At 48.0% G+C, this 23175-nt stretch overlaps 1 protein-coding gene across 1 annotated transcript in view; it reads right to left on the bottom strand.

Moving 5' to 3' along the window:
• Positions 1-23175, bottom strand: part of LOC132836123 (solute carrier family 22 member 7-like) — a 65827-nt gene that overhangs the window by 16618 nt on the left and 26034 nt on the right. The window contains exons 4-7 of the mRNA XM_060855431.1: positions 20262-20430; positions 15738-15861; positions 12870-12979; positions 6182-6396 (exon numbers count right to left, since the gene is read on the bottom strand). Of these exons, the coding sequence (XP_060711414.1) occupies positions 6182-6396; positions 12870-12979; positions 15738-15861; positions 20262-20430 (618 nt within the window). The remainder of the gene's footprint in view (positions 1-6181; positions 6397-12869; positions 12980-15737; positions 15862-20261; positions 20431-23175) is intronic.

Raw genomic sequence — 23175 nt, 5'->3', positions numbered from 1 at the left:
ACCTGACTCTACTCCCACCGCTGGCAGTGCATTCCACACACCCCCCACTCTCTGTGTAAAGAACCTACCTCTGACATCTCCCCTAAACCTTCCCCCAATCACCTTAAAATGATGCTCCTGCGGGATGGCCATTTCCGCCATGGGAAAAAGTCTCTGGCTATCCACTCTATCTATGCCTCTCAACATCTTGTGCACCTCTATCTTGTACACCAAGTCACCTCTCCTCCTTCTTCACTCCAATGAGAAAAAGTCCTAACTCCCTCAACCTTTCTTCATAAGACACACCCTCCAGTCCAGGCAGCATCCAGGTAAATCTCCTCTGCACCCTCTCTAAAGCTTCCACATCCTTCCTATAATGAGGTGACCAGAACGGAACACAATATTCCAAATGTGGTCTAACTACACCTTTATACAGCTGCAGCATAACCTCACAGCTCTTAAACTCAATCCCTCTGCTAATGAAAGCCAACACACCATATGCCTTCTTAACAACCATATCAACTTGGGTGGCAACTTTGAGGGATCTATGGACATGGACCCAAGATCCCCCTATTCCCCCACACTGCCAAGAATCCTGCCTTTAACCCCGTATTCTGCATTCAAATTTGACTTTCCAAAATGAATCACTTCACCCTTTTCCAGGTTGAACTCTATCTGCCACTTCTCAGCCCAGTTCTGCATCCTGTCAATGTCCCGCTGCAGCCTACAACAGCCCTCCCTACTATCCACAACTCCACCCACCCTCGTGTCATCAACAAACTTACTAACCCACCCTTACACTTCCACTTTCAAATCAGAGTTTTTGGAAGAGGTAACAAAGAGGATTGATGAGGGCAGAGCGATGGTTGTGATCTAAATGGACTTCAGTAAGGCATTCGACAAGGTTCCACATGGGACACTGATTAGCAAGGTTAGATCTCACGGAATACAGGGAGAACTAGCCATTTGGATACAGAACTGGCTCAAAGGCAGAAGACAGAGGGTGGTGGTGGAGGGTTGTTTTTCAGACTGGAGGCCTATGACCAGTGGAGTGTCACAAGGATCGGTGCTAAGTCCTCTACTTTTCATCATGTGGACAGCGAAGAAGGTTACCTCAGATTACAACAGGATCTGGACCAGATGGGCCAATGGGCTGAGAAGTGGCAGATGGAGTTTAATTCAGATAAATGCAAGGTGCTGCATTTTAGGAAAGCAAATCTTAGCAGGACTTATACACTTAATGGTAAGGTCCTAGGGAGTGTTGCTGAACAAAGAGACCTTGGAGTGCAGGTTCATAGCTCCTTGAAAGTGGAGTCGCAGGTAGATAGGATAGTGAAGAAGGCGTTTGGTATTCTTCCCTTTATTGGTCAGAGTATTGAGTACAGGAGTTGGGAGGTCATGTTGTGGCTGTACAGGACATTGGTTAGGCCACTGTTGGAATATTGCGTGTAATTCTGGTCTCCTTCCGAAAGGGTTCAGACAAAATTTACGACAACATTGCCAGGGTTGGAGGATCTGAGCTACAGGGAGAGGCTGAACAGGGAGGGACTGTTTTCCCTGGAGCGTCAGAGGCTGACCTTATAGAGGTTTATAAAAACATGAAGGGCATGGATAGGTTAAATAAACAAAGTCTTTTCCCTGGTGTGGGGAGAATCCAAAACTAGAGGGCATAGGTTTTGAGTGAGAGAGGAAAGATATAAAAGAGACCTAAGGGGCAACTTTTTCACGCAGAGGGTGGTACGTGTATGGAATGAGCTGCCAGAGGATGTGGTGGAGGCTGGTACAATTGCGACATTTAAAAGGCATCTGGATGGGTATATGAATAGGAAGGGTTTGGAGGGTTATGGGCCGGGTGCTGGCAGGTGGGACTAGATTGGGTTGGGATATCTGGTCGGCATGGACAGGTTGGACCAAAGGGTCTGTTTCTGGGCTGTACATCTCTATGACTCTATGATTTATAAAAATCACAAAGAGCAGAGGTCCCAGAACCGATCCCTGCGGAACACCACTGGTCACCGAGCTCCAGGCTGAATACTTTCCATCCAGAACCACCCTCTGTCTTCTATGGATCAGCCAATTCCGTATCCAGACAGCCAGGCTTCCCGGTATCCCATGCCTCCTTACTTTCTGAAAGAGCCTACCATAGGGAACTTTAACAAACGCCTTGTTAAAATCCATATACACCACACCCACTGCTCTATCTTCATCAATGTGTTTTGTCACATGCTCAAAGAATTCAATAAGGTTTGTGAGGCAGGACCTGCCCCTCACTACGTCATGTTGACTATCTCTAATCAAGTTATGCCTCTCATGATCTTATATATTTCTATAAAATCCCCCCTCAGTCTCCTACACTCTAAAGAGAAATGTCCTCGCTTGTCCAACCTCTCCCTATCACTCAGACCATGGAGTCCTGGCATCATCCTGGTAAATTTCTTCTGCACTCTTTCCAGTTTAATAACATCCTTCCTGTAGCAAGGTGACCAAAACTGAACACAATACTCCAAGTGCGGCCTCACCAACATCCTGTACAACTGCAACATAACTTCCCAACTTCTATCCTCAATGCCCTGACTGATGAAGGCCAGTGTGCCCCAAGCTGCCTTCCCTGCCCTGTCTACCTGGGACTCCACTTTCAGAGAACTGTGCACCTGAACTCCCAGGTCCCTCTGTCCCACAACACTCCCTAAGGCCCGACCATTCACCATGAAACTCCTACCTTGACTTGACTTCCCAAAATGTCACACCACATATCCATATCCATATTAAACTCCATTTGCCACTTCCCCTGCTGCAAATTTGTGAGGCATGATTTCCCACTCACAAAGCCATGCTGACTGCTCCTAACCTAACCCTGTCTTTCCACATGCATGTCTTATCCCTCCGAATCTTCTCCAGTAACGTACCTCCCACAGATGTTGGTCTTACTGCTCTATCGTTCCCAGGCTTTATTTTGCAGCCCTTCTTGAATAAGAGCACACCATTCACTACCCTCCAGTCTCCCGGGACCTCACCCGTGGCTAAGGATGATACAAAAATATCAACCAAGGTCCCCACAATTTCTTCTCCAGCCTCTTGCAGTGTTCTTGGATATATCTGGTCAGGACCAGGAGATTTATCCACCTTCCTACATTCTAATACATCCTCTACTGGGATATGGACTGTCCCCGAGATATGACCACGTCTGTCGCCACGATAAACACAGAGGAGAAATATTTATTGAGGACCTTGCCCATCTCCTGTGGTTCTGCACATACATATCCACTTTGGTCCTTGAGGGGTCCTAATCTCTCTCTAGTTATCCTTTTTCCTTAAATATACTGTAAGTACCTCTTTGGATTCACCCTAATCTTCTCAGCCAAGGCTATCCCGTGCCCCCTTTTCACCCTCCTGATTTCCTTCTTCAGTAAACTCCTCCATTCCCTGTGTCCCTCCAGGAATTCCCTTGATCCCAGCTGCCTGTACCTCTTTCTTCTGGTCAAAGCCTCAATATCTCTCACTGTCCAGGGTTCCCTCTTCCTGCCGACCATCACCCTCACAGGAACATATCGACCCTGAACTCTCACTATCTCCCTTTGAAAGGCCTCCCACTTGCTGGAGGTCCATTTGCCTGGAAACAAACTCCTCCTATCAACCCCTGCAAGCTCCTGCCTCATTCCATCAAAAGTCACTATGCCCCAATTTAGAACTTGAAGCTGTGGACCAGGTTTGTCCCTCTCCAGAACTATTTTGTGGGCGGCACGGTGGCACAGTGGTTAGCACTGCTGCCTCACAGCGCCTGAGACCCAGGTTCAATTCCCGACTCAGGCGACTGACTGTGTGGAGTTTGCACGTTCTCCCCGTGTCTGTGTGAGTTTCCTCCGGGTGCTCCGGTTTCCTCCCACAGTCCAAAGATGTGCGGGCCAGGTGAATTGTCCATGCTAAATTGCCCCTAGTGTTAGGTAAGGGGCAAATGTAGGGGAATGGGTGGGTTGCGCTTCGGCGGGTCGGTGTGGACTTGTTGGGCCGAAGGGCCTGTTTCCACACTGTAAGTAATCTAATCTAATCTATTTAAAAATTAACAGGACAATAGTCCGTGGTCCCATAGTGCTCTCGCCCTGTCACCCCAGTTCCCAGTCCTGCCCTATTTCCCAAGAGGAGGGCGGGATCTGCCCCTCCCTGAGTAGGACCCTCTATGTTACTGCTTGAGGAAACTTTCCTGAACACACTTAACAAATCCCACCCCATCTAAGCCCTTATCATCCTGACAATCCCAGTCTCTGTTCGGAAAATTAAAATCCCCTCCTATGATAACCCTATTGCTCCTGCAGGTCTCCCCAGTCTCTGTGTATATTTGTTCCTCTAATTCCCCGTTGATTATTTGGGGGCCCATAGTACAACCCCAATTATGTCACCATCCCCTTATTTCTTAGCTCCACCCACAAAGCCTCCCTGGGTGATCCTTCAGTTATTTTATCTCTGGTCCGTGCTGGGATACTCACGTTGATTACCAATGGAATTCCCCTCCCCTCCTTCCAGCATCTCTGTCCTGTCGAAAGCCCCTGGATCCTGGTACATGAAGCTGCCTTCCAGTCTCTCCCTTCACCATGTTTTTGTAAATGCTGTAATATCCCAGTCCCATGGACCTATCCACACCCTGGGTTCACCAGCTTTACCTGTCAGGCCTCTTGCATTGAAACAGATGCAATTTAATCCAACAGGCATTCCTTGCTCCCTGTCGTGTTCCAGCCTGATCTATTTCTTCAATTTAATGTTTCTGTTTCCTGTATCTCTTTGCAGTCTCCCACTCGCTCCTTGCTGTTAGGCTCCCACCCCCTGGCAATCTAATTTAAAGAGATGTGTGTATGCATGAAGGTGTGTGTGTGTGTGTGTGTGTGTGTGTGTGTGTGTGTGTGTGTGTGTGTGTGTGTGTGTGTGTGTGTGTGTGTGTGTGTCTGTGTATGTAAGTCTGGGAGTGATTGTATATACATGTGTTGTTGTGTTTGTGAGTGATTGTGTGTTTGTGACATTGTGTATATGTGAGAAAGTGTGAGTGATTGTGTGGGTGTGACAGTGTATATGTGTGTGTGTGAGTGCTTATATGTGTGTGACAATATATGTGTATCACTGTGTGAGTGTGAGTATGTATGAGTGATTGTGTGTGTGTGAGACGGTGTGTATGTGTGTGAGATTGTGAGTGTGTGAGACAGTGTGTATGTGTGTGAGATTGTGAGTGTGTGTGACAGTGTGTATGTGTGTGAGAGTGTGAGTGTGTATGTCTGTGAGGGATTGTGTGTGTGAGACAGTGTATGTGTGTGTGTGTGTGTGTGTATGTGAGAGATTGTGTGTGTGACAGTGTGTATGTGTGTGAGTGTGTATGTGAGAGATTGTGTGTGTGACTGTGTGTGTGTGCGTGTGTGAGTGTGAGTGTATGTGAGTGTGTGTGTGAGACAGTATGTGTATGAGTGTGTGTGTATGTGAGAGATTGTGTGTGTGACAGTGTGTATGTGTATGAGAGTGAGTGTATGTGAGTGTGTGCGTGACAGTGTGTATGTATGTGAGAGTGTGTGTATGTGTGAGACAGTGTGTATGTGTGTGAGTGAGTGTGTATGTGAGAGATTGTGTGTATGCGTGTGAGAGTGTGTGTGTGTGTGTATGTGAGTGTGTGTGACAGTGTGTATGTGTGTGAGAGTGTGAATGTGTATGTGAGAGATTGTGTGCTTGACACTGTATATGTCTGAGAGTTATTGTGTGTATGTGACAGTGTGTATGTCTGTGAGTGCTTGTGTGTGTGTATGTGAGAGTGTGAGTGTGTATGTCTGTGAGTGTTTACGTGTGAGTGTCAATATGTGTTTGTGACTGTGTATGTGTGTGAGTGTGTATGTGTGTGAGGTATTGGGTGTATAAGTGTGCATATGTGTGAGTGTGTATGTCTGTGAGTGTGTGTGACAGTGTTGTATGTATGTGAGAGTGTGAGTGTGTATGTCTGTGAGTGATTGTGTGTGTGTGACAGTGTATGTGTATGACAGTGTGTGTGTGTGTGTGAGATGGTGCGTATGTGAGTAAGAGTTTGTCTATGTGTGTGTGTATGAGATTGAGAGTGTTTGTCAGTCAGTGTGTGTGTGTTTGATGTTATGCCTTCCTGCAGGAGGGTCGGATGAGTTTGACTGTAGGATTAGACCCGAGATTGTGCTGCTAATGAAATGCTGCCGTATTGGCTCACCCTTAGTAATGAGGAGGTTGATGCTCATGAGGAGACCTGTCGCAATGAGGAAGCCCCCTTGGCAGTGTCTCCGGCCAACCCATTTCAGCAATGCATAGGTGATGAGTTTGGCTGGCAGTTCAATGGCTGCGTAGATAAAGTGCATTAAATACACATTATAGCTGTAATCGCTGATGGAGAAACTGATTGAATAATATGAGAGCGAAATACCAAACCTGTTGAGGAAACAAAAAAAAATCAAGAGTTATAACACAACTATATTGAATTCACATTCCTATTGATCAGAACAGGAGAATACAGGAGAGATGAGATTGTATTGTCCCTGGATAGTAATCGAGAGGGCAGGGTGAATACCCTGGGCACATGGGGTCAAATTCCAGGATGGCAGTGCATGGAATTTAAATATGACAAGTAAATCCAGAATTGATAGTTCCTCTGAATTCTGGGGACCACGACAATGATAGAACAGAGAACATTACAGTGCAATACAGGCCCTTTGGCCCTCAATGTTGCACCGTCCTGTCATACTAATCTGAAGCCCATCCCACCTACACTATTCCATGTACGTCCATATGCCTGTCCAATGACGACTTAAATGCACTTAAAGTTGGTGAATCTACTGCTGTTGCAGGCAAAGCATTCCATACCCTTACTACTCTCTGAGTAAAGAAACTCCCTCTGACATCTGTCTTATACCTATCCCCCCTCACTTTAAAGTTGTGTCCCCTCGTGTTTGCCGTCCCCATACTTGGAAAAAGGCTCTCCCTGTCCACCCTATCTAACTCTCTGATTATCTTGTATGTCTCTATTAAGTCACCTCTCAACCTTCTTCTCTCCAACGAGAACAGCCTCAAGTCCCTCAGCCTTTCCTCATAAGACCTTCCCTCCATACCAGGCAACGTCCCGGTAAATCTCCTCTGAACCCTTTCCAAAGCTACCACATCTTTCTTATAATGTGGTGACCAGAACTGTACACAATACTCCAAGTGCGGCCGTACCAGAGCTTTGTACAGCTGCAGCATAACCTCCTGATTCCGGAACTCCATCCCTCTATTAATAAAAGCTAAAACACTGTATGCCTTTTTAACAACCCTGTCAACCTGGGTGGCAACTTTCAGGGATCTGTGTACATGGACACCGAGATCTCTCTGCTCATCTACACTACCAAGAATCTTACCATGAGCCCAGTACTTTGCATTCTGGTTACTCCGTCCAAAGTGAATCACCTCACACTTGTCTGCATTAAACTCCATTTGCCACCTCTCAGCCCAGCTCTGCATCGTATCTATGTCTCTCTGCAACCTACTACATCCTTCATCACTATCCACAACTCCACTGACCTCAGTGTCGTCCGCAAATTTACTAACCCACCCTTCTACACCCTCATCCAGGTCATTTATAAAAATGATGAACAGCAGTGGACCCAACACCGACCCTTGCGGTACGCCGCTAGTAACTGGACACCAAGATGAACATGTTCCATCAACTACAACCCTCTGTTTTCTTTCAGCAAGCCAATTACTGATCCAAACTGCTATGTCTCCCACAATCCCATTCCTCCGCATTTTGTACAATAGCCTACTGTACGGAACCTTATCGAACGCTTTGCTGAAATCCATACCCTTCACAAAACCGTGCTGACTGTCCCTGATCAGATTATTCTTTTCTAGATGGTTATAAATTCTATCTCTTATAACCTTTTCCAACACTTTACCAACAACTGAAGTGAGACTCACTGGTCTGTAATTACCTGAGTTGTCTCTACTCCCCTTCTTGAATAGGGAAACCACATTTGCTATCCTCCAGTCTTCCGGCACTATTCCTGTAGACAATGACGGTTTAAAGATCAATGCCAAAGGCTCGGCAATCTCCTCCCTGGCTTCCCAGAGGATCCTAGGATAAATCCCATCTGGCCCAGGGGACTTATCTATTTTCACGCTCTACAGTATTTCCAAAACCTCTTCCTTGTGAACCTCAATCACACCTAGTCTAGATGCGAGTATCTCTGTGTCTTCCTCACCAACATTTTCATTTTCTATAGTGAACACTGTCGAAAAATATTTATTTAGTGCTTCCCCCATCTCCTCTGACTCCACACACAACTTCCCACTGTTATCCTTGATTGGCCCTAATTTAACTCTCGTTATTCTTTTATTCCTGACATACCTATGGAAAGCCTTAGGGTTAACCCTGATCCTATCCACCAACAACTTCTCATGTCTCCTCCTGGCTTTTCTGAGCTCTCTCTTTAGGTCTTTCCTGACTTCCTTGTAACCCTCAAGCGCCCTAACTGAGTTTTCACATTTTGTCCTAACATAAGCCTTCTTCTTCCTCTTGACCAGGGATTCCACTTCCTTCGTAAACCACGGCTCCCGTGTTCTATATCTTCCTCCCTGCCTGACAGGTACATACTTATCTAGGACACATAGGAGCTTTTCCTTGAATAAGCTCCACATTTTTAATGTGCCCATCCCCTGCAGTTTCCTTCCCCATTCTACACTTCCTAAATCTTTCCTAATTGCATCGTAATTTCCCTTCCCCCAGCTGTAACTCTTGCTCGGTGGAGTACAGCTATCCCTTTCCATCACTAAAGTAAACCTGACAGAATTATGATCACTGTCTCCAAAGTGCTCACCTATTTCCAAGTCTAACACCTGGCCAGGCTCATTACCCAGTACCAAACCTGTCTACATACTGGGTCAGGAAGCCCTCCTGCACACACTGGACAAAAACTGACCCATCTATAGTACACGTACTGTAGTGATCCCAATCAATATTTGGAAAGTTGAAGTCCCCCATGACCCTGTCTCTCCCACTCCTATCGAGAATCATCTTTGCTATCCTTTCCTCTACATCTCTGGAACTATTCGGAGGCCTATAGAAAACTCCCAGCATGGTGACTTCTCCTTTCCTGTTTCTAACCTCAGCCCATACTACCTCAGTTAACGAGTACCCAGACATTCTTCTGCAACTGTAATATTGTCCTTGACCAACAATGCCACACCTCCCCCCCTTTTACCATCTTCTCTGTTCTTACTGAAACATCTGAATCCCGGAACCTGCAACAGCCATTCCTGTCCCTGCTCTATCCATGCCTCTGTAATGGCCACAATATCAAAGTCCCAGGTACCAACCCACGCTGCCAGTTCACCCACTTTATTTCAGATGCTTCTCGCGTTGAAGTACACACACCTGCAAGCATGCAGGTACAGCAGGTAGTGAAGAAGGCTAATAGCATGCTGGCCTTCATAACGAGGAATTGAATATAGAAGCAAAGAGGTGCTTCTGCAGCTGTACAGGGCCTTGGTGGGACCACACCTGGAGTATTGTGCGCAGTTCTGGTCTCCAAATTTTAGGAAAGACATTCTGGCTATTGAGGGAGTGCAGCGTAGGTTCACGAGGTCAATTCCTGGAATGGCGGGATTACCTTACACTGAAAGACTGAAGCGACTGGGCTTGTACACCCTTGAGTTGAGAAGACTGAGAGGGGATCTGATTGAGACATATAAGATTATTAAAGGATTGGATACTCTGGCGGCAGGAAACATGTTTCCGCTGATGGGTGAGTCCCGAACCAGAGGACACAGCTTAAAAATACGGGGTAGACCATTTAGGACAGAGATGAGGAGAAACTTCTTCACCCAGAGAGTGGTGGCTGTGTGGAATGCTCTGCCCCAGAGGGCAGTGGAGGCCCAGTCTCTGGATTCATTTAAGAAAGAGTTGGATAGAGCTCTCAAGGAGAGTGGAATCAAGGGTTATGGAGATAAGGCAGGAACAGGATACTGATTAGGAATGATCAGCCATGGTCATATTGAATGGTGGTGCAGGCTCGAAGGGCAGAATGGCCTACTCCTGCACCTATTGTCTATTGACTTCAAACCAGGTTCTCGCTTGCCAGTGTCAGATACTTGATTTGGGAACTCCCTACTCTTGTCCTCTTCTGTACTTGTCCTACAATTTTGGTTCCCATCCCCCCCCCCCGCTGTATTAGTTTAAACCCACCCCAACAGCCTTAGCGAATGTCCCCCCCCAGGATATTGGTACCCCTCTGGTTCAGATGAAGACCTTCCTGCTTGTAGAGGTCCGACCTACCCCAATTATCCAAAAACCTGAAACCCTCCCTCCTGCCCCATCCCTGTAGCCACGTGTTCAACTCCTTTCTCTGCCTATTCCTCACCTCACTAGCACGTGGCACGGGCAACAAACCAGAGAAAACAACTCTGTTTGTCCTAGCTCTAAGCTTCCATCCTAGCTCCCTGAGTTTCTGCCTCAAGTCCCCATCTCTCTTCTGATCTAGGTCGTTGGTGCCAATGTGGGCCACGACTTGGGGCTGCTCTCCCTCCCCCTGAAGGATCCCAAAAACACGATCAGAGACATCACGGAACCTGGCACCCGGGAGGCAACAGACCAACCGTGAGTCTCTCTCGTTCCCACAGAACTTCCTATCTGTCCCCCTAACTATCGAGTCCCCAATGACTACTGCTCTGCTCCCCTTCCCCTTTCCCTTCTGAGCAGCAGGGACAGACTCTGTGCCAGAGCCCTGTGCCCCACTGCTTTCCCCTGGTAAGTCATCCCCACCCCAACAATATCCAAAACAGTATACTTATTGTTGAGGGGAGTAGCCACAGGGGATCCCTGCACTGCCTGCCGGTTCCCTTTCCGTCCCCTAACGGTCACCCATCTGTCTTTTTCTTTTATCTGGGGAGTGACTACCTCTCTGTTAGTCCTGTCAATAACCGCCTCTGCCTCCCGAATGATCCGAAATTCATCCAGCTCCAGCTCCAGTTCCCTAACGCGGTTTTTGAGGAGCTGGAGTTGGGTGTAGTCAGCAGGGACACTGGTGGTGACCCTTACCTCCCACATTCTGTAGGAGGAACATTCCACTGCCCTATACTCCATTCCCACTGTTCTAACTCCCAAAGTGACTACTCAAAAAAAAAAGATTAGGAAATAAACTATTTCCTTTACCTTGTCAATCTGGCTCCCACAACTTTTTGTTGAGGTTAGAGGAGGGGGATGGGTGGGAGACCCTACCCGAGTAGTGCCTCGGGTAACGCAACCACGCAAATATAACCTGTTCTACTTACCCTTCCCAGAAGTGTTGTGCTCACTCCTCCCTTGCTGGCCTGGAGGTAAGAAGTTTAAATATACTTACCGGCCTTCCTGACAATCACCTCGCTCCAACATCACCTCCTCCCAGCTCTCGCTACTCCGACATGGCTTCGTTATAATGGTAGCGAAAAGGGGCTGTCCATAATCAACCTTCAACATGTGACTTGATTCCCTGAGGCCTTCATGGTCTCTGCCCATGGTGGAAACCAACCCTGTGCCACTGTGCCAGCCCAGGTAACCCTCATGGAACATGGAATGTTGGTTGGGCAAAGGGGCTGAATGCAGTCTGACAGGCCGAATGGCCTCCTGCTGCTCCGTGTTCAATGCCTATATGACACGGGCTCCCTCCCAATTATCATTCCTATCAAGAGGCACTGAAACTTAGTGAGGCACCTCCAATGTTACTCACACAACATGATAAATTACCCATTGCAATATGAGCGGCTACCTGTGGGGTGTTCCATTAGAAAAGAGACAATGGAGGAAGACTCGGAATACCGAAAGTAGCAAGCACATCATACCAGAGCTGAAACATTCACACTGCTTCCTCTCCACAGAGCATACCAGACCTGCTGAGCTTCTCCAGCAATGTCTGTACTCACAGTAGTTTGCTTCAGTCCACCAAGGCGGCCTGTTGTCACCTTGGTTAACATTGTCTACCTGCCTCTGGGCCAGTCCGTCTGCTACATGACATTTTCTGTTCTCTTCTTGTCTCCCGCCTTAATGAAAGCAATGTTTTCCCTGTTGGCCTCACCTTTTCCATCATCTGTGGGTTTGAGGTTGAAAACTCTTCTGCTTCTGTCTTAATTCCCACTGGTTCCTTGTTCCCCTAACTTTTCTGAGCTTACTGAACTATGCTGGCTTGAATGAATAATTCTCATCCTTGTTTTTAGTACCGTCCAGGATCTCACCCCTCTCTTGCTGTGTGTGTTATCCTCCAGTCCCATTGGTCCCAGTATCCCGTCACCAGTCCCCCTTTCCTTGGCACTGACCCAGCTCCCTGACCGAACAGGATGTCTGACCCTCCTGTTCTTATCTATCAGCCCAGCTGTTCATCTAGTCCCATCATATTCTCGAAGGTTCACCTGGCTGACCCTGTTACATTCCTGATGAACATTCCTGGAGAACGTCGATTTTCCTGCTCCTCGGATGCGGTCTGACCTGCTGTGCTTTTCCAGCACCACTCTAATCTAGACTCTAATTTCCAGCATCTGCAGTCCTCCCTGTTCCATTCAGTACAGCCCCAAACCTCGAGAGCTATTTATGCTTCTTTCAATGTGACCTTTGTAACATTTTTAATTTTAATTCTCCAAGATTGGTAACCATGCCTTAAGCTGTCCAGACTGTCAACTCTGGAATTGTATCCTTGGATCTCATGGCCGGACTGTCGTTCCAACTCTTCTCTATGCAGGTTGTTGCCAGCTGCCAGTGTTCATGTGACTTGGTGTTACTCCTGTCTGACTTTGACACTACGGACATCTGAGGGATGTTTGACCATCCTACAGTCACTGTCTGACTCTAAATCCCTGTGATTATTTTGCTTGTGAATTATTAATGTCAGGTTAACAGAACATACCAAATAATCCCAGTGCAGAAAGTGAGCTTCCTCATCGCAGGGGTCATCAGAAGGTGCCAGAACCAATATTGCTCACGGCCTTGGTCAATACCAATTATCTGATCGAGAATCTGAAACCAGAACAGGAGCAGGTCAGGGGAGGTGAGCACCAATGTAGTCATCCCGAAACCTGGGGTCAAATCCAGCCATGGCAAGTGGTAGAAATTGAAATCAACAAAGAATATCTAGAATTCAGAATCTACTGATGGCCATGAGAACAGTCTTCATTTTTGAATGATTTTTGAATCATCTGGTTCATTGATGTACTTGAGGGAAGGAAGTGGACCATCCTTCCCTGGACAGCTCTCCTAGTGTTGGTGCAAGACCCAACAGTGTTGGTGAGGAGGGCCCTGCAGGGCCGTACCTGCTGTTCTCTTTTCTGGCGCTAGGTCAATGCCACGTGATCCGTCCAGTTTCATTCCTTTTTGAGACTTTATCACAATTTCAGAGAGCAGCTCAGAGCCAGCCACATTGCTGTGGGTCTGGAGTCACATGTAGGCCAGACCAGGTAAGGATGGCAGATTTCCCTCCCTGAAGACTATCATTTTTCCCTTGGTGTTTTTTCTTAAGCTCTGTACATATGGTCTTATCCAAGCCTGAATCATCTCTCAGAATTGGAGAATTTTATCTCTGCTTATACCGGATCAGGATATCAACACATTTGTGGGATTGGTATGTCAACCCATTTCCAACTCTGGGATACAGGTATCAACCCACTGCCAGTTCTGGCACCTACAGTATCAACACCCTTACTGGAGTGGAATGTTAACCCACTTTGAGACCTAGAGTTGGGATAACACCTAATCCATAAGGCCAGAGTTAGGCCATTCAGCCCATCGAGTCTGCTCTACCATTCCTTCATGGCCTCCACAGCCCCCTGCAGCAATCAGTCCCACAGATTCCCCCCTCCCCCACCCTCTGGCTGAAGAAATCCCTCCTCCTCTCCATCCCTTCACCCTGAGGCTGTGCCCTCGGGTCCCAGTCTCTCTGACAGCAGAAACATCATCTCCATGACCACTCGATCCAGGTCTCTCAGGGTTTGGGAAGTTTCAGTCAGATCCCCCTCCCCCCATCCCTCTGACCCCCATCGAGTACAGACCCCGTGTCCTTAGCTGCTCCTCATGTGACCAACCCTCCACCCCCAGGATCATTGGTGTAAACCCCCTGTGGACCCTCCTCCCTCCAACACCAGCACGTCCTTCCTTAGATACGGGACCCCAAACTGCTGACAATATTCCCAATGTGGTCTGACCGGAGCCTGGTCCAGCCTCAGCAGGATTCCCAAGTCCCTTTGTGCTTTAGATTTCGGAAGCCTTTCCCCGTTTAGAGAATGGTCTGTGCCTGTTCTACCGACCAAAGTGTAAAATGTCACACTTTCCCACATTGTATTCCATCTGGCATTTCGTTTTCTTCACCCATGCTCCTTGCCTGTCCAAGTCCTTGTGCAGTCTCCCCACTTCCTCAACATTAATGTCCCTCCATCTATCATTGTGTCATCTGCCATTATAGCAACAATGTGTTTAGTTCCTTCGTTGAAATCATTAATGTCTAACATGATTAGTTGTGGTCCCAACACTGACCCCTGTGGCACTCCTCTCATCACTGACTGCCATCAGGATGCTGCCTGGACAGGAGGGTGTGTCTTATGAAGAAAGGTTGAGAGAGCGAGGGTTTTTCTCATTGGAGTGAAGGAGGAGGAGAGGTGACTTGATAGAGGTGTATAAGATGATGAGAGACATAGATAGAGTGGATAGCCAGAGACTTTTTCCCAGGGTGGAAATGGCCATCATGAGGGGGTATAATGTTCAGGTGATTGGAGGAAGGTTTAGGGGAGATGTTGGAGGTAGGTTCTTTACACAGAGGGTGGGGGGGGGGGGGGTGGAACACACTGTCAGTGGTGGGAGTAGCATCAGAGACATTGGGGACATTTAAGTGACTCTTGGATAGACACAAGGATGATAGTAAAATGAAGGCTATGTAAGTTGGTTTGATCTTAGAGTAGGATAAAAGGCCAGCACAACATCGAGGGGCCTGTACTGTGCTATAGTGTTCCATGTTTTATGATAAAGACCCTTGATCTGCACTCTCGGCCTCCTGTCGGTCAGCCATTCCTCTGTCCATGCCAGGACCTTTCCCCCAACACCTGGGCTCTTATCTCAGTCTTATCTCTCTTATATCATGGGATCCAGATAGCTGCCATTTTGAACTCTGGGATTGGGATATCAACTTGATCCCAGTCCCACGATCAGGATATCAACATATTCCCAACATCTAGATCAAGATATCAACCCAGTCCTGAATTAGGATATTAACCCACCCCCAACAATGGGAATATGGTCTCAACTCACTCCCAGTCTCAGGATACCACTCTGGGATCGGGATATCAACCAACTCCCAAGCCTGGGATTTGGACATCAACCCTCTCACAATGCTGGACTTGGGATATAACACACTGCCAGCCCCAAGATCGGGATATCAAACTCCTCAGAATACCTGGATTGGGATAGCACACATTCCCAACGTGGAATCGGATTTCCTCCCATGCTGATTTCACCTTCTCCCAAGGGATTAGGAATTCACTGACTAGCACTCCAAGATTGAGAGACCTTGGATTCTGGGACAATTTGCTGAGCTGACAGCAGTATGGGGCGAGACTGCTTGGTCAGGATGGGGCTCGGTGTTGTCCCCATTGTGCCATGTCTGGCCAGCTACCTGACCTAGCATGGACTGGATGGGCTGAATCACCCAGTGCTGGCATAGGACACCCTCCATGAGTAGGGTAGAGACAGCCTCCTCAGAGACTGGTGCACACTGGCATTGCTGTCTTACCTGAGTAGCCAATGCAGGGTCGCTCTCCGTCCGATTGTTCACCTTGGCACATTTACGCAGGCTGGCCTGGGCCTCTGTTGTTTTGCCTTTCACCAGGAGCCACCTGGCAGATTCTGGGATCCACCTGTACAACACGATCAACATGGCAGGGAGGGGAGAAGGTCCATTCACGTCACTGAGTGATATCCTATCCCTGGAACTGCCCTTCGTTCCTTCTGACCTCAGTCCCATGTCAATCCCTTACTGCTTCAGCACACACACACATACAGACACACACACACGTGCGCGCGCGCGCGCACACAGACACACAAACGCACACACAGACACGCATACACAGACACACACGCGCACACACAGACACACGCGCACACACAGACACACACACACACAAACACACACGCACACACAGACACATGCGCACGCACACAGACACTCATGTGCACACACAGACACACACACGTGCGCACACATACACGCGCGCGCACACAAGTACGTACACAGACACACACGTGCGTGCACACACACACACGCAGACACACAGAGACACAAACACAGGCACACACACAGACACACACTCGCATGCGCGCACACACAGACAAGACACGCGCACACACAAACACAGACACACACAGGCACAGAGACACACAGTGACACACACAGACACACGCACGCACACACGGACACACACAGGCACATACACACACGCAGACACACACACACACACACACACACACACACAGTTGGTGGGGTGAATTTGCATTTGCAGAATTACATTTTACTTTGGTCAACAACCTACATAAATCCGTGTAGAATTCTGTAAATCCCACTTTAGAAATGGAATCAGTCTGACCTCACATTTGGGACACAGACATTAACCTCGCACCTTCAGTGCATTACCTGAGCTGAGGTGGCACTTTTTGTTAAAGCTGTGTTGAGAATGTAACTTTAAAAAAGTTCTGGGATCTGAAGGAACTGAAACTAACATGATCATTCTAAAAGGTGGAAGGCTCAAGCTAAATTTGTTCAATCTTACATTCTACAACACTGCAATCCAGTTGCTATAAATCCTGTGTCGTATGATTCTGCTCCACAGATTTACCCAGAGGCTCACTGATGAGGTGGCCTAGTATGGTGACAAACTGTCTGTACACAAAACTTCCACATCGACCTGATTTGTATATTTCCTTGACTATGGTTCGGTTTGTACTTTCTCTGTAATAAGTGACTCTTGTGTGCCCTGCACCATCAGTAAATTAAACACAGAACAGGGAGGGGGAATAGACAAGCTGTGCTACCTGTGACCCAAAAACAAACCCACTGCAGCCACCGCTGTGGAGTTCCAGGACGCAGCGGGTGCTGGGGAGCAGCTACTGGGCTCAACGGCATGACAGAATGATCCTTTCACACAACCCCCAAGAATAAAGACTCCCTGTGTCATGGCAGGAGCCTGATCTTCATGAACAAAGATAGAGACAGCCTTCAGGCACTGAGGAGAAGAGGATTTTGGAAAGATCAGGTCGTCTTAGTTTTCTTTCCTTTTCGATTGTAGACCAGAAGAGAAATGCAGCTTTCCTGACAGTCACTCCACCTGTACTTCCCCCTGCCTCGGGTAAGCAGCTAATACCTGTACTGCCCCCTGCCTCGGGTAAGCAGCTAATACCTGTACTGCCCCCTGCCTCGGGTAAGCAGCTATTACCTGTACTGCCCCCTGCCTCGGGTAAGCAGCTAATACCTGTACTTCCCCCTGCCTCGGGTAAGCAGCTATTACCTGTACTTCCCCCTGCCTCGGGTAAGCAGCTATTACCTGTACTTCCCCCTGCCTCGGGTAAGCAGCTAATACCTGTACTGCCCCCTGCCTCGGGTAAGCAGCTAATACCTGTACTTCCCCCTGCCTCGGGTAAGCAGCTATTACCTGTACTTCCCCCTGCATCGGGTAAGCAGCTAATACCTGTACTTCCCCCTGCCTCGGGTAAGCAGCTATTACCTGTACTTCCCCCTGCCTCGGGTAAGCAGCTATTACCTGTACTTCCCCCTGCCTCGGGTAAGCAGCTAATACCTGTACTTCCCCCTGCCTCGGGTAAGCAGCTATTACCTGTACTTCCCCCTGCCTCGGGTAAGCAGCTAATACCTGTACTTCCCCCTGCCTCGGGTAAGCAGCTAATACCTGTACTTCCCCCTGCCTCGGGTAAGCAGCTAATACCTGTACTGCCCCCTGCCTCAGGTAAGCAGCTAATACCTGTACTTCCCCCTGCCTCGGGTAAGCAGACAATACAAATACCCTCCCCCTCCTGGAAATGCTGCTCACTCTCTCACTGGTCACTCCCTCTCTGGTCACTCTCTCGGATCACACTCACTCTCTGGTCACTCTCTCTCTGGTCACTCTCTCCCTCTGTTCACTCTCTCTGATCACATACTCCCTCTCTGGTCACTCTCTCTGATCACTCACACACACACTCTCTCTCTGGTCACTCTTTCTCTGGTCACTCTCTCTCTGGACACTCTCTCTCTCTGTTCCCTCTCTCTGATTGCACACTCCCTCTGATCACACACTCTCTTTCTGGTCACTCTCTCTAGTCACACACTCTCTCTCTAGTCACTCTCTGGTCACTCTTTCTCTGGTCACTCTCTCTGAGCACACACTCTCTCTCTGGTCACTCTCTGGTCACTCTCTCTGATTGCACACTCCCTCTGATCACACACTCTCTCTCTGGTCACTCTCTCTTTCTCTGGTCACTCTCTGGTCACTCCTTCTGATCACACACTCTCTCTCTGGTCACTCTCTCTGGTCACACAGTCTCTGGTCACTCTCTCTCTGGTCACTCTCTCTGATCACGTACTCTCTCTCTGGTCACTCTCTCTCTGATCACACTCTCTCTGATCACACACTCTGGTCACTCTCTCTGATCACACACTCTGGTCACTCCCTCTCTGGTCACTCTCTCTGGTCACTCCCTCTGATCACACACTCTCTCTCTGGTCACTCTCTCTTTCTCTGGTCACTCTCTGGTCACTCCTTCTGATCACACACTCTCTCTCTGGTCACTCTCTCTCTAGTCACTCTCTCTGATCACACACTCCCTCTCTGGTCACTCTCTCTCTGATCACACACTCTCTCTCTGGTCACTCTCTCTCTGGTCACTCTCTCTGGTCACACACTCTCTGGTCACTCTCTGTGGTCACTCCCTCTGATCACACACTCTCTGGTCACTCTCTCTGGTCATTCTCTCTGATCACACACTCTCTCTCTGGTCACTCTCTCTCTGGTCACACTCTCTGACCACACACACTCCCTCTGGTCACTCTCTCTCTAGTCACTCTCTCTGATCACACACTCTCTCTCTCTGGTCACTCTCTCTGGTCACTCTCTCTGATCACACTCTCTCTGGTCACTCTCTCTCTGGTCACTCTCTCTGATCACACTCTCTCTGGTCACTCTCTCTCTGGTCACTCTCTCTGATCACACACTCTCTGGTCACTCTCTAATCACACTCTCTCTGGTCACTCTCTGGTCACTCCCTCTGATCACACTCTCTGGTCACTCTCTCTATGGTCACTCTCTCTCTCTGGTCACTCCCTCTCTGCTCCCTCCCTCTGATCGCATGCTCTCTGGTCACTCTCTCTGATCACACACTCTCTGGTCACTCTGATCACACACTCTCTCTCTGGTCACACTCTCTGGTCACTCTGATCACACACTCTCTCTCTGGTCACTCCCTCTCTGGTCACTCTCTCTGATCACACACTCTCTCTCTGGTCACTCCCTCTCTGATCACCTCTCTGGTCACTCTCTCTCTCTGGTCACTCTCTCTCTGATCACACACTCTCTCTCTCTGGTCACTCTCTCTCTGGTCACTCTCTCTGATCACACACTCTCTCTCTCTGGTCACTCTCTCTCTGGTCACTCTCTCTGATCACACTCTCTCTGGTCACTCGCTCTCTGATCACCTCTCTGGTCACTCTCTGATCACTATCTCTCTCTCTGGTCACTCTCTCTGATCACACACTCTCTGGTCACTCCCTCTCTGATCACTCTCTCTCTCTCTGGTCACTCCCTCTCTGATCACCTTCTCTTTGGTCACTCTCTCTCTCTGGTCACTCTCTCTGATCACACACTCTCTCTCTGGTCACTCTCTCTGATCACACACTCTCTGGTCACTCCCTCTCTGGTCACTCTCTCTCTGGTCACTCTCTCTCTGATCACACAATCTCCATTGGTCAGAAGATATAAAAGTTTGAAAACATGTACCATCAGATTTAACAACAGCTTTTTCCACGCTGTTATCTGATTAACGAACAGACCTCTCATTTATTAGAGTTGATCTTTCTCTGTACCTTCTCTGTACCTGTAACACTATATTCTTAATCTGTTTGATTACCCTGTTTTACTGAAGCAAGCTAAGATTTGTCTGGCTAGCTTGCAAAACAATCCTTTTCCCTGTATCCCACTACACGTGACAATAATAAATCAAGCAGTGAATTGTGTTGAGCTGGGAAGTTTGGAGTGGGTGAACGGTCAGTACTCACCAACAGAGAGCTGCAGCAAGTAGGCATGGAGCTGTGACAGTGAACAGGAGCCAGCGCCAGTCTCTGATCAGATACGCAATGAGAGCCAGGAACATGTTACCGATGCTCCACATTGGACTGGGAATGATGGCCATTGAGGACCGATGCTCCACATCAGTCCATTCGACAGCTGCAACAGGCCAGGCATAGGAGTTAGCAGCAAGCAGTATTCACACAGGCATTATCGCTGAGAAGGGTTCGTCATTCAGACATTCAGCCTGCCCATGTTCAGCACGAGAATTCCAGTCAGAACCATTCTCTCTCACTCTCCCCACAGCTCTGCACATTCCCTTCCTACAAATAGAGTTTGAAAGAGAGAAGGCAAAATCGGATGTAATGGCGTTACAGTTAAATAAAGGTAATTATGAGGGCATGAGAGAGGAACTGACAAAAATAGGCTGGAAACAGAGCCTAGCGGGGAAGACAGTAGAGCAAAAATGGCAGGAGTTTGTGGGTGTAATTGAGGACACTGTACAGAGGTTCATCCCCAAGAAAAGAAAGATTATCCGGGGAGGGATTAGACAGCCCTGGCTGACAAAGGAAGTCAGGAAAAAGTATTAAAGAAAAAGAGAGATCCTATAAAGTGGCCAAGAGCACTGGAAATCAGAAGATTGGGAAGGCTACAAAAACAAACAGAGGATAACAAAGTGAGTAATGAGAAAGGAGAGGATCAAATATGAAGGTAGGCTAGCCAGTAATATTAGACATGATAGTAAAAGTTTCTTTCAATACATAAGAAACAAACGACAGGTAAAAGTAGACATTGGGCCACTTCAAACTGATGCTGGAAGCCTAGTGATGGGAGATAAGGAAATAGCAGGAGAACTTAACAAGTACTTTGCATCAGTTTTCACAGTGGAAGACATGAGTAATATCCCAACAATTAAAGAGAGTCAGGGGGCTGAATTGAGTATGGTTGCCGTTACAAAAGAGAAAGTGCTAGAAAAGCTAAAATGTCTTAAAATTGATAAATCTCCTGGCCCCGATGGGCTACATCCTAGAGTTCTGAGGGAGGTGGCTGAGGAAATAGCGGAGGCGTTGGTTGAGATCTTTCAAAAGTCACTGGAGTCAGGGAAAGTCCCGGTGATTGGAAGATCGCTGTTGTAACCCCCTTGTTCAAGAAAGAATCAAGACAAAAGATGGAAAATTATAGGCCAATTAGCCTAACCTTGGTTGTTGGTAAAATTCTAGAATCCATCATTAAGGATGAGGTTTCAAAATTCTTGGAAGAGCAGAGTCTGATTAGAACAAGTCAACATGGATTTAGGAAGGGGAGGTCATGCCTGACAAACCTGTTGGAATTCTTTGAAGAGGTGACAAGTAGGTTAGACCAGGGAAACCCAGTGGATGTGGTCTATCTAGACTTCCAAAAGGCCTTTGATAAGGTGCCACACGGGAGGCTGCTGAGAAAGGTGAGGGCCCATGGTGTTCGAAGTGAGCTACTGGTATGGATTGAGGATTTGCTGTCTGACAGAAGGCAGAGAGTTGGGATAAAAGGTTCTTTTTCGGAATGGCAGCCGGTGACTAGCGGTGTCCCGCAGGGTTCAGTTTTGGGGCCACAGCTGTTCACATTCTATATTAATGATCTGGATGAGGACTGGGGGCATCGAAGTTTGCCGATGATACGAGGTTAGGTGGACAGGCAGATAGTACTGAGGAAGTGGGGAGGCTACAGAAGGATCTAGACAGTTTGGGAGAGTGGTCCAGGAAATGGCTGATGGAATTCACTGTGAGCAAATGAGAGGTCTTGCACTTTGGCAAAAAGAATAAAAGCATAGACTACTTTCTAAATGGTGAGAAAATTTGTAAAGCCAAAGTACAAAGGGATCTGGGAATGCTAGTCGAGGATTCTCTAAAGATAAACATGCAGGTTGAGTCCGTGATTAAGAAAGCAAATGCAATGTTGTCTCTTATCTCAAGAGGGTTGGAATATAAAAGCACCGTTGTGCTACTGAGACTTTATAAAGCTCTGGTTAGGCCCCATTTGGAGTACTGTGTCCAGTTTTGGTCCCCACACCTCAGGAAGGACATACTGGCACTGGAACGTGTCCAGCGGAGATTCACACGGATGATCCCTGGAATGGTCGGTCTAACATATGAGGAACAGCTGAGGATCCTGGGATTGTATTCGTTGGAGTTTAGAAGATTAAGGGGAGACTTAATAGAGACGTACAAGATAACACATGGCTTGGAAAGGGTGGACGCTAGGAAATTGTTTCCGTTAGGCGAGGAGACTAGGACCCGTGGACACAGCCTTAAAATTAGAGGGGGTCAATTCAGAATAGAAATGCGGAGACATTTCTTCAGCCAGAGAGTGGTGGGCCTGTGGAATTCATTGCCACAGGGTACAGTGGAGACCGGGACGCTAAATGTCTTCAAGGCAGAGATTGATAGATTCTTGTTGTCTCAAGGAATTAAGAGCTACAGGGAGAACGCTGGTAAGTGGAGTTAAAATGCCCATCAGAGCTGAAAATGTGTTGCTGGTTAAAGCACAGCAGGTCAGGCAGCATCCAAGGAACAGGAAATTCGACGTTTCGGGCCAGAGCCCTTCATCAGGAATGAGGAGAGTGTGCCAAGCAGGCTAAGATAAAAGGTAGGGAGGAGGCACTTGGGGGAGGGGCGATGGAGATGCGATAGGTGGAAGGAGGTCAAAGTGAGGGTGATAGGCCGGAGTGGGGTGGGGGCGGAGAGGTCAGGAAGAAGATTGCAGGTTAGGAGGGCGGTGCTGAGTTCGAGGGAACTGACTGAGACAAGGTGGGGGGAGGGAAATGAGGAAACTGGAGAAATCTGAGTTCGTCCCTTGTGGTTGGAGGGTTCCCAGGTGGAAGATGAGGCGCTCTTCCTCCAACCGTCGTGTTGTTATGTTCTGCCGATG

This window comes from Hemiscyllium ocellatum, chromosome 3, assembly GCF_020745735.1.
Source record: "Hemiscyllium ocellatum isolate sHemOce1 chromosome 3, sHemOce1.pat.X.cur, whole genome shotgun sequence".
Taxonomy (NCBI): Eukaryota; Metazoa; Chordata; class Chondrichthyes; order Orectolobiformes; family Hemiscylliidae; genus Hemiscyllium; species Hemiscyllium ocellatum.
This window is presented reverse-complemented; position numbering and strand designations above follow the sequence as displayed.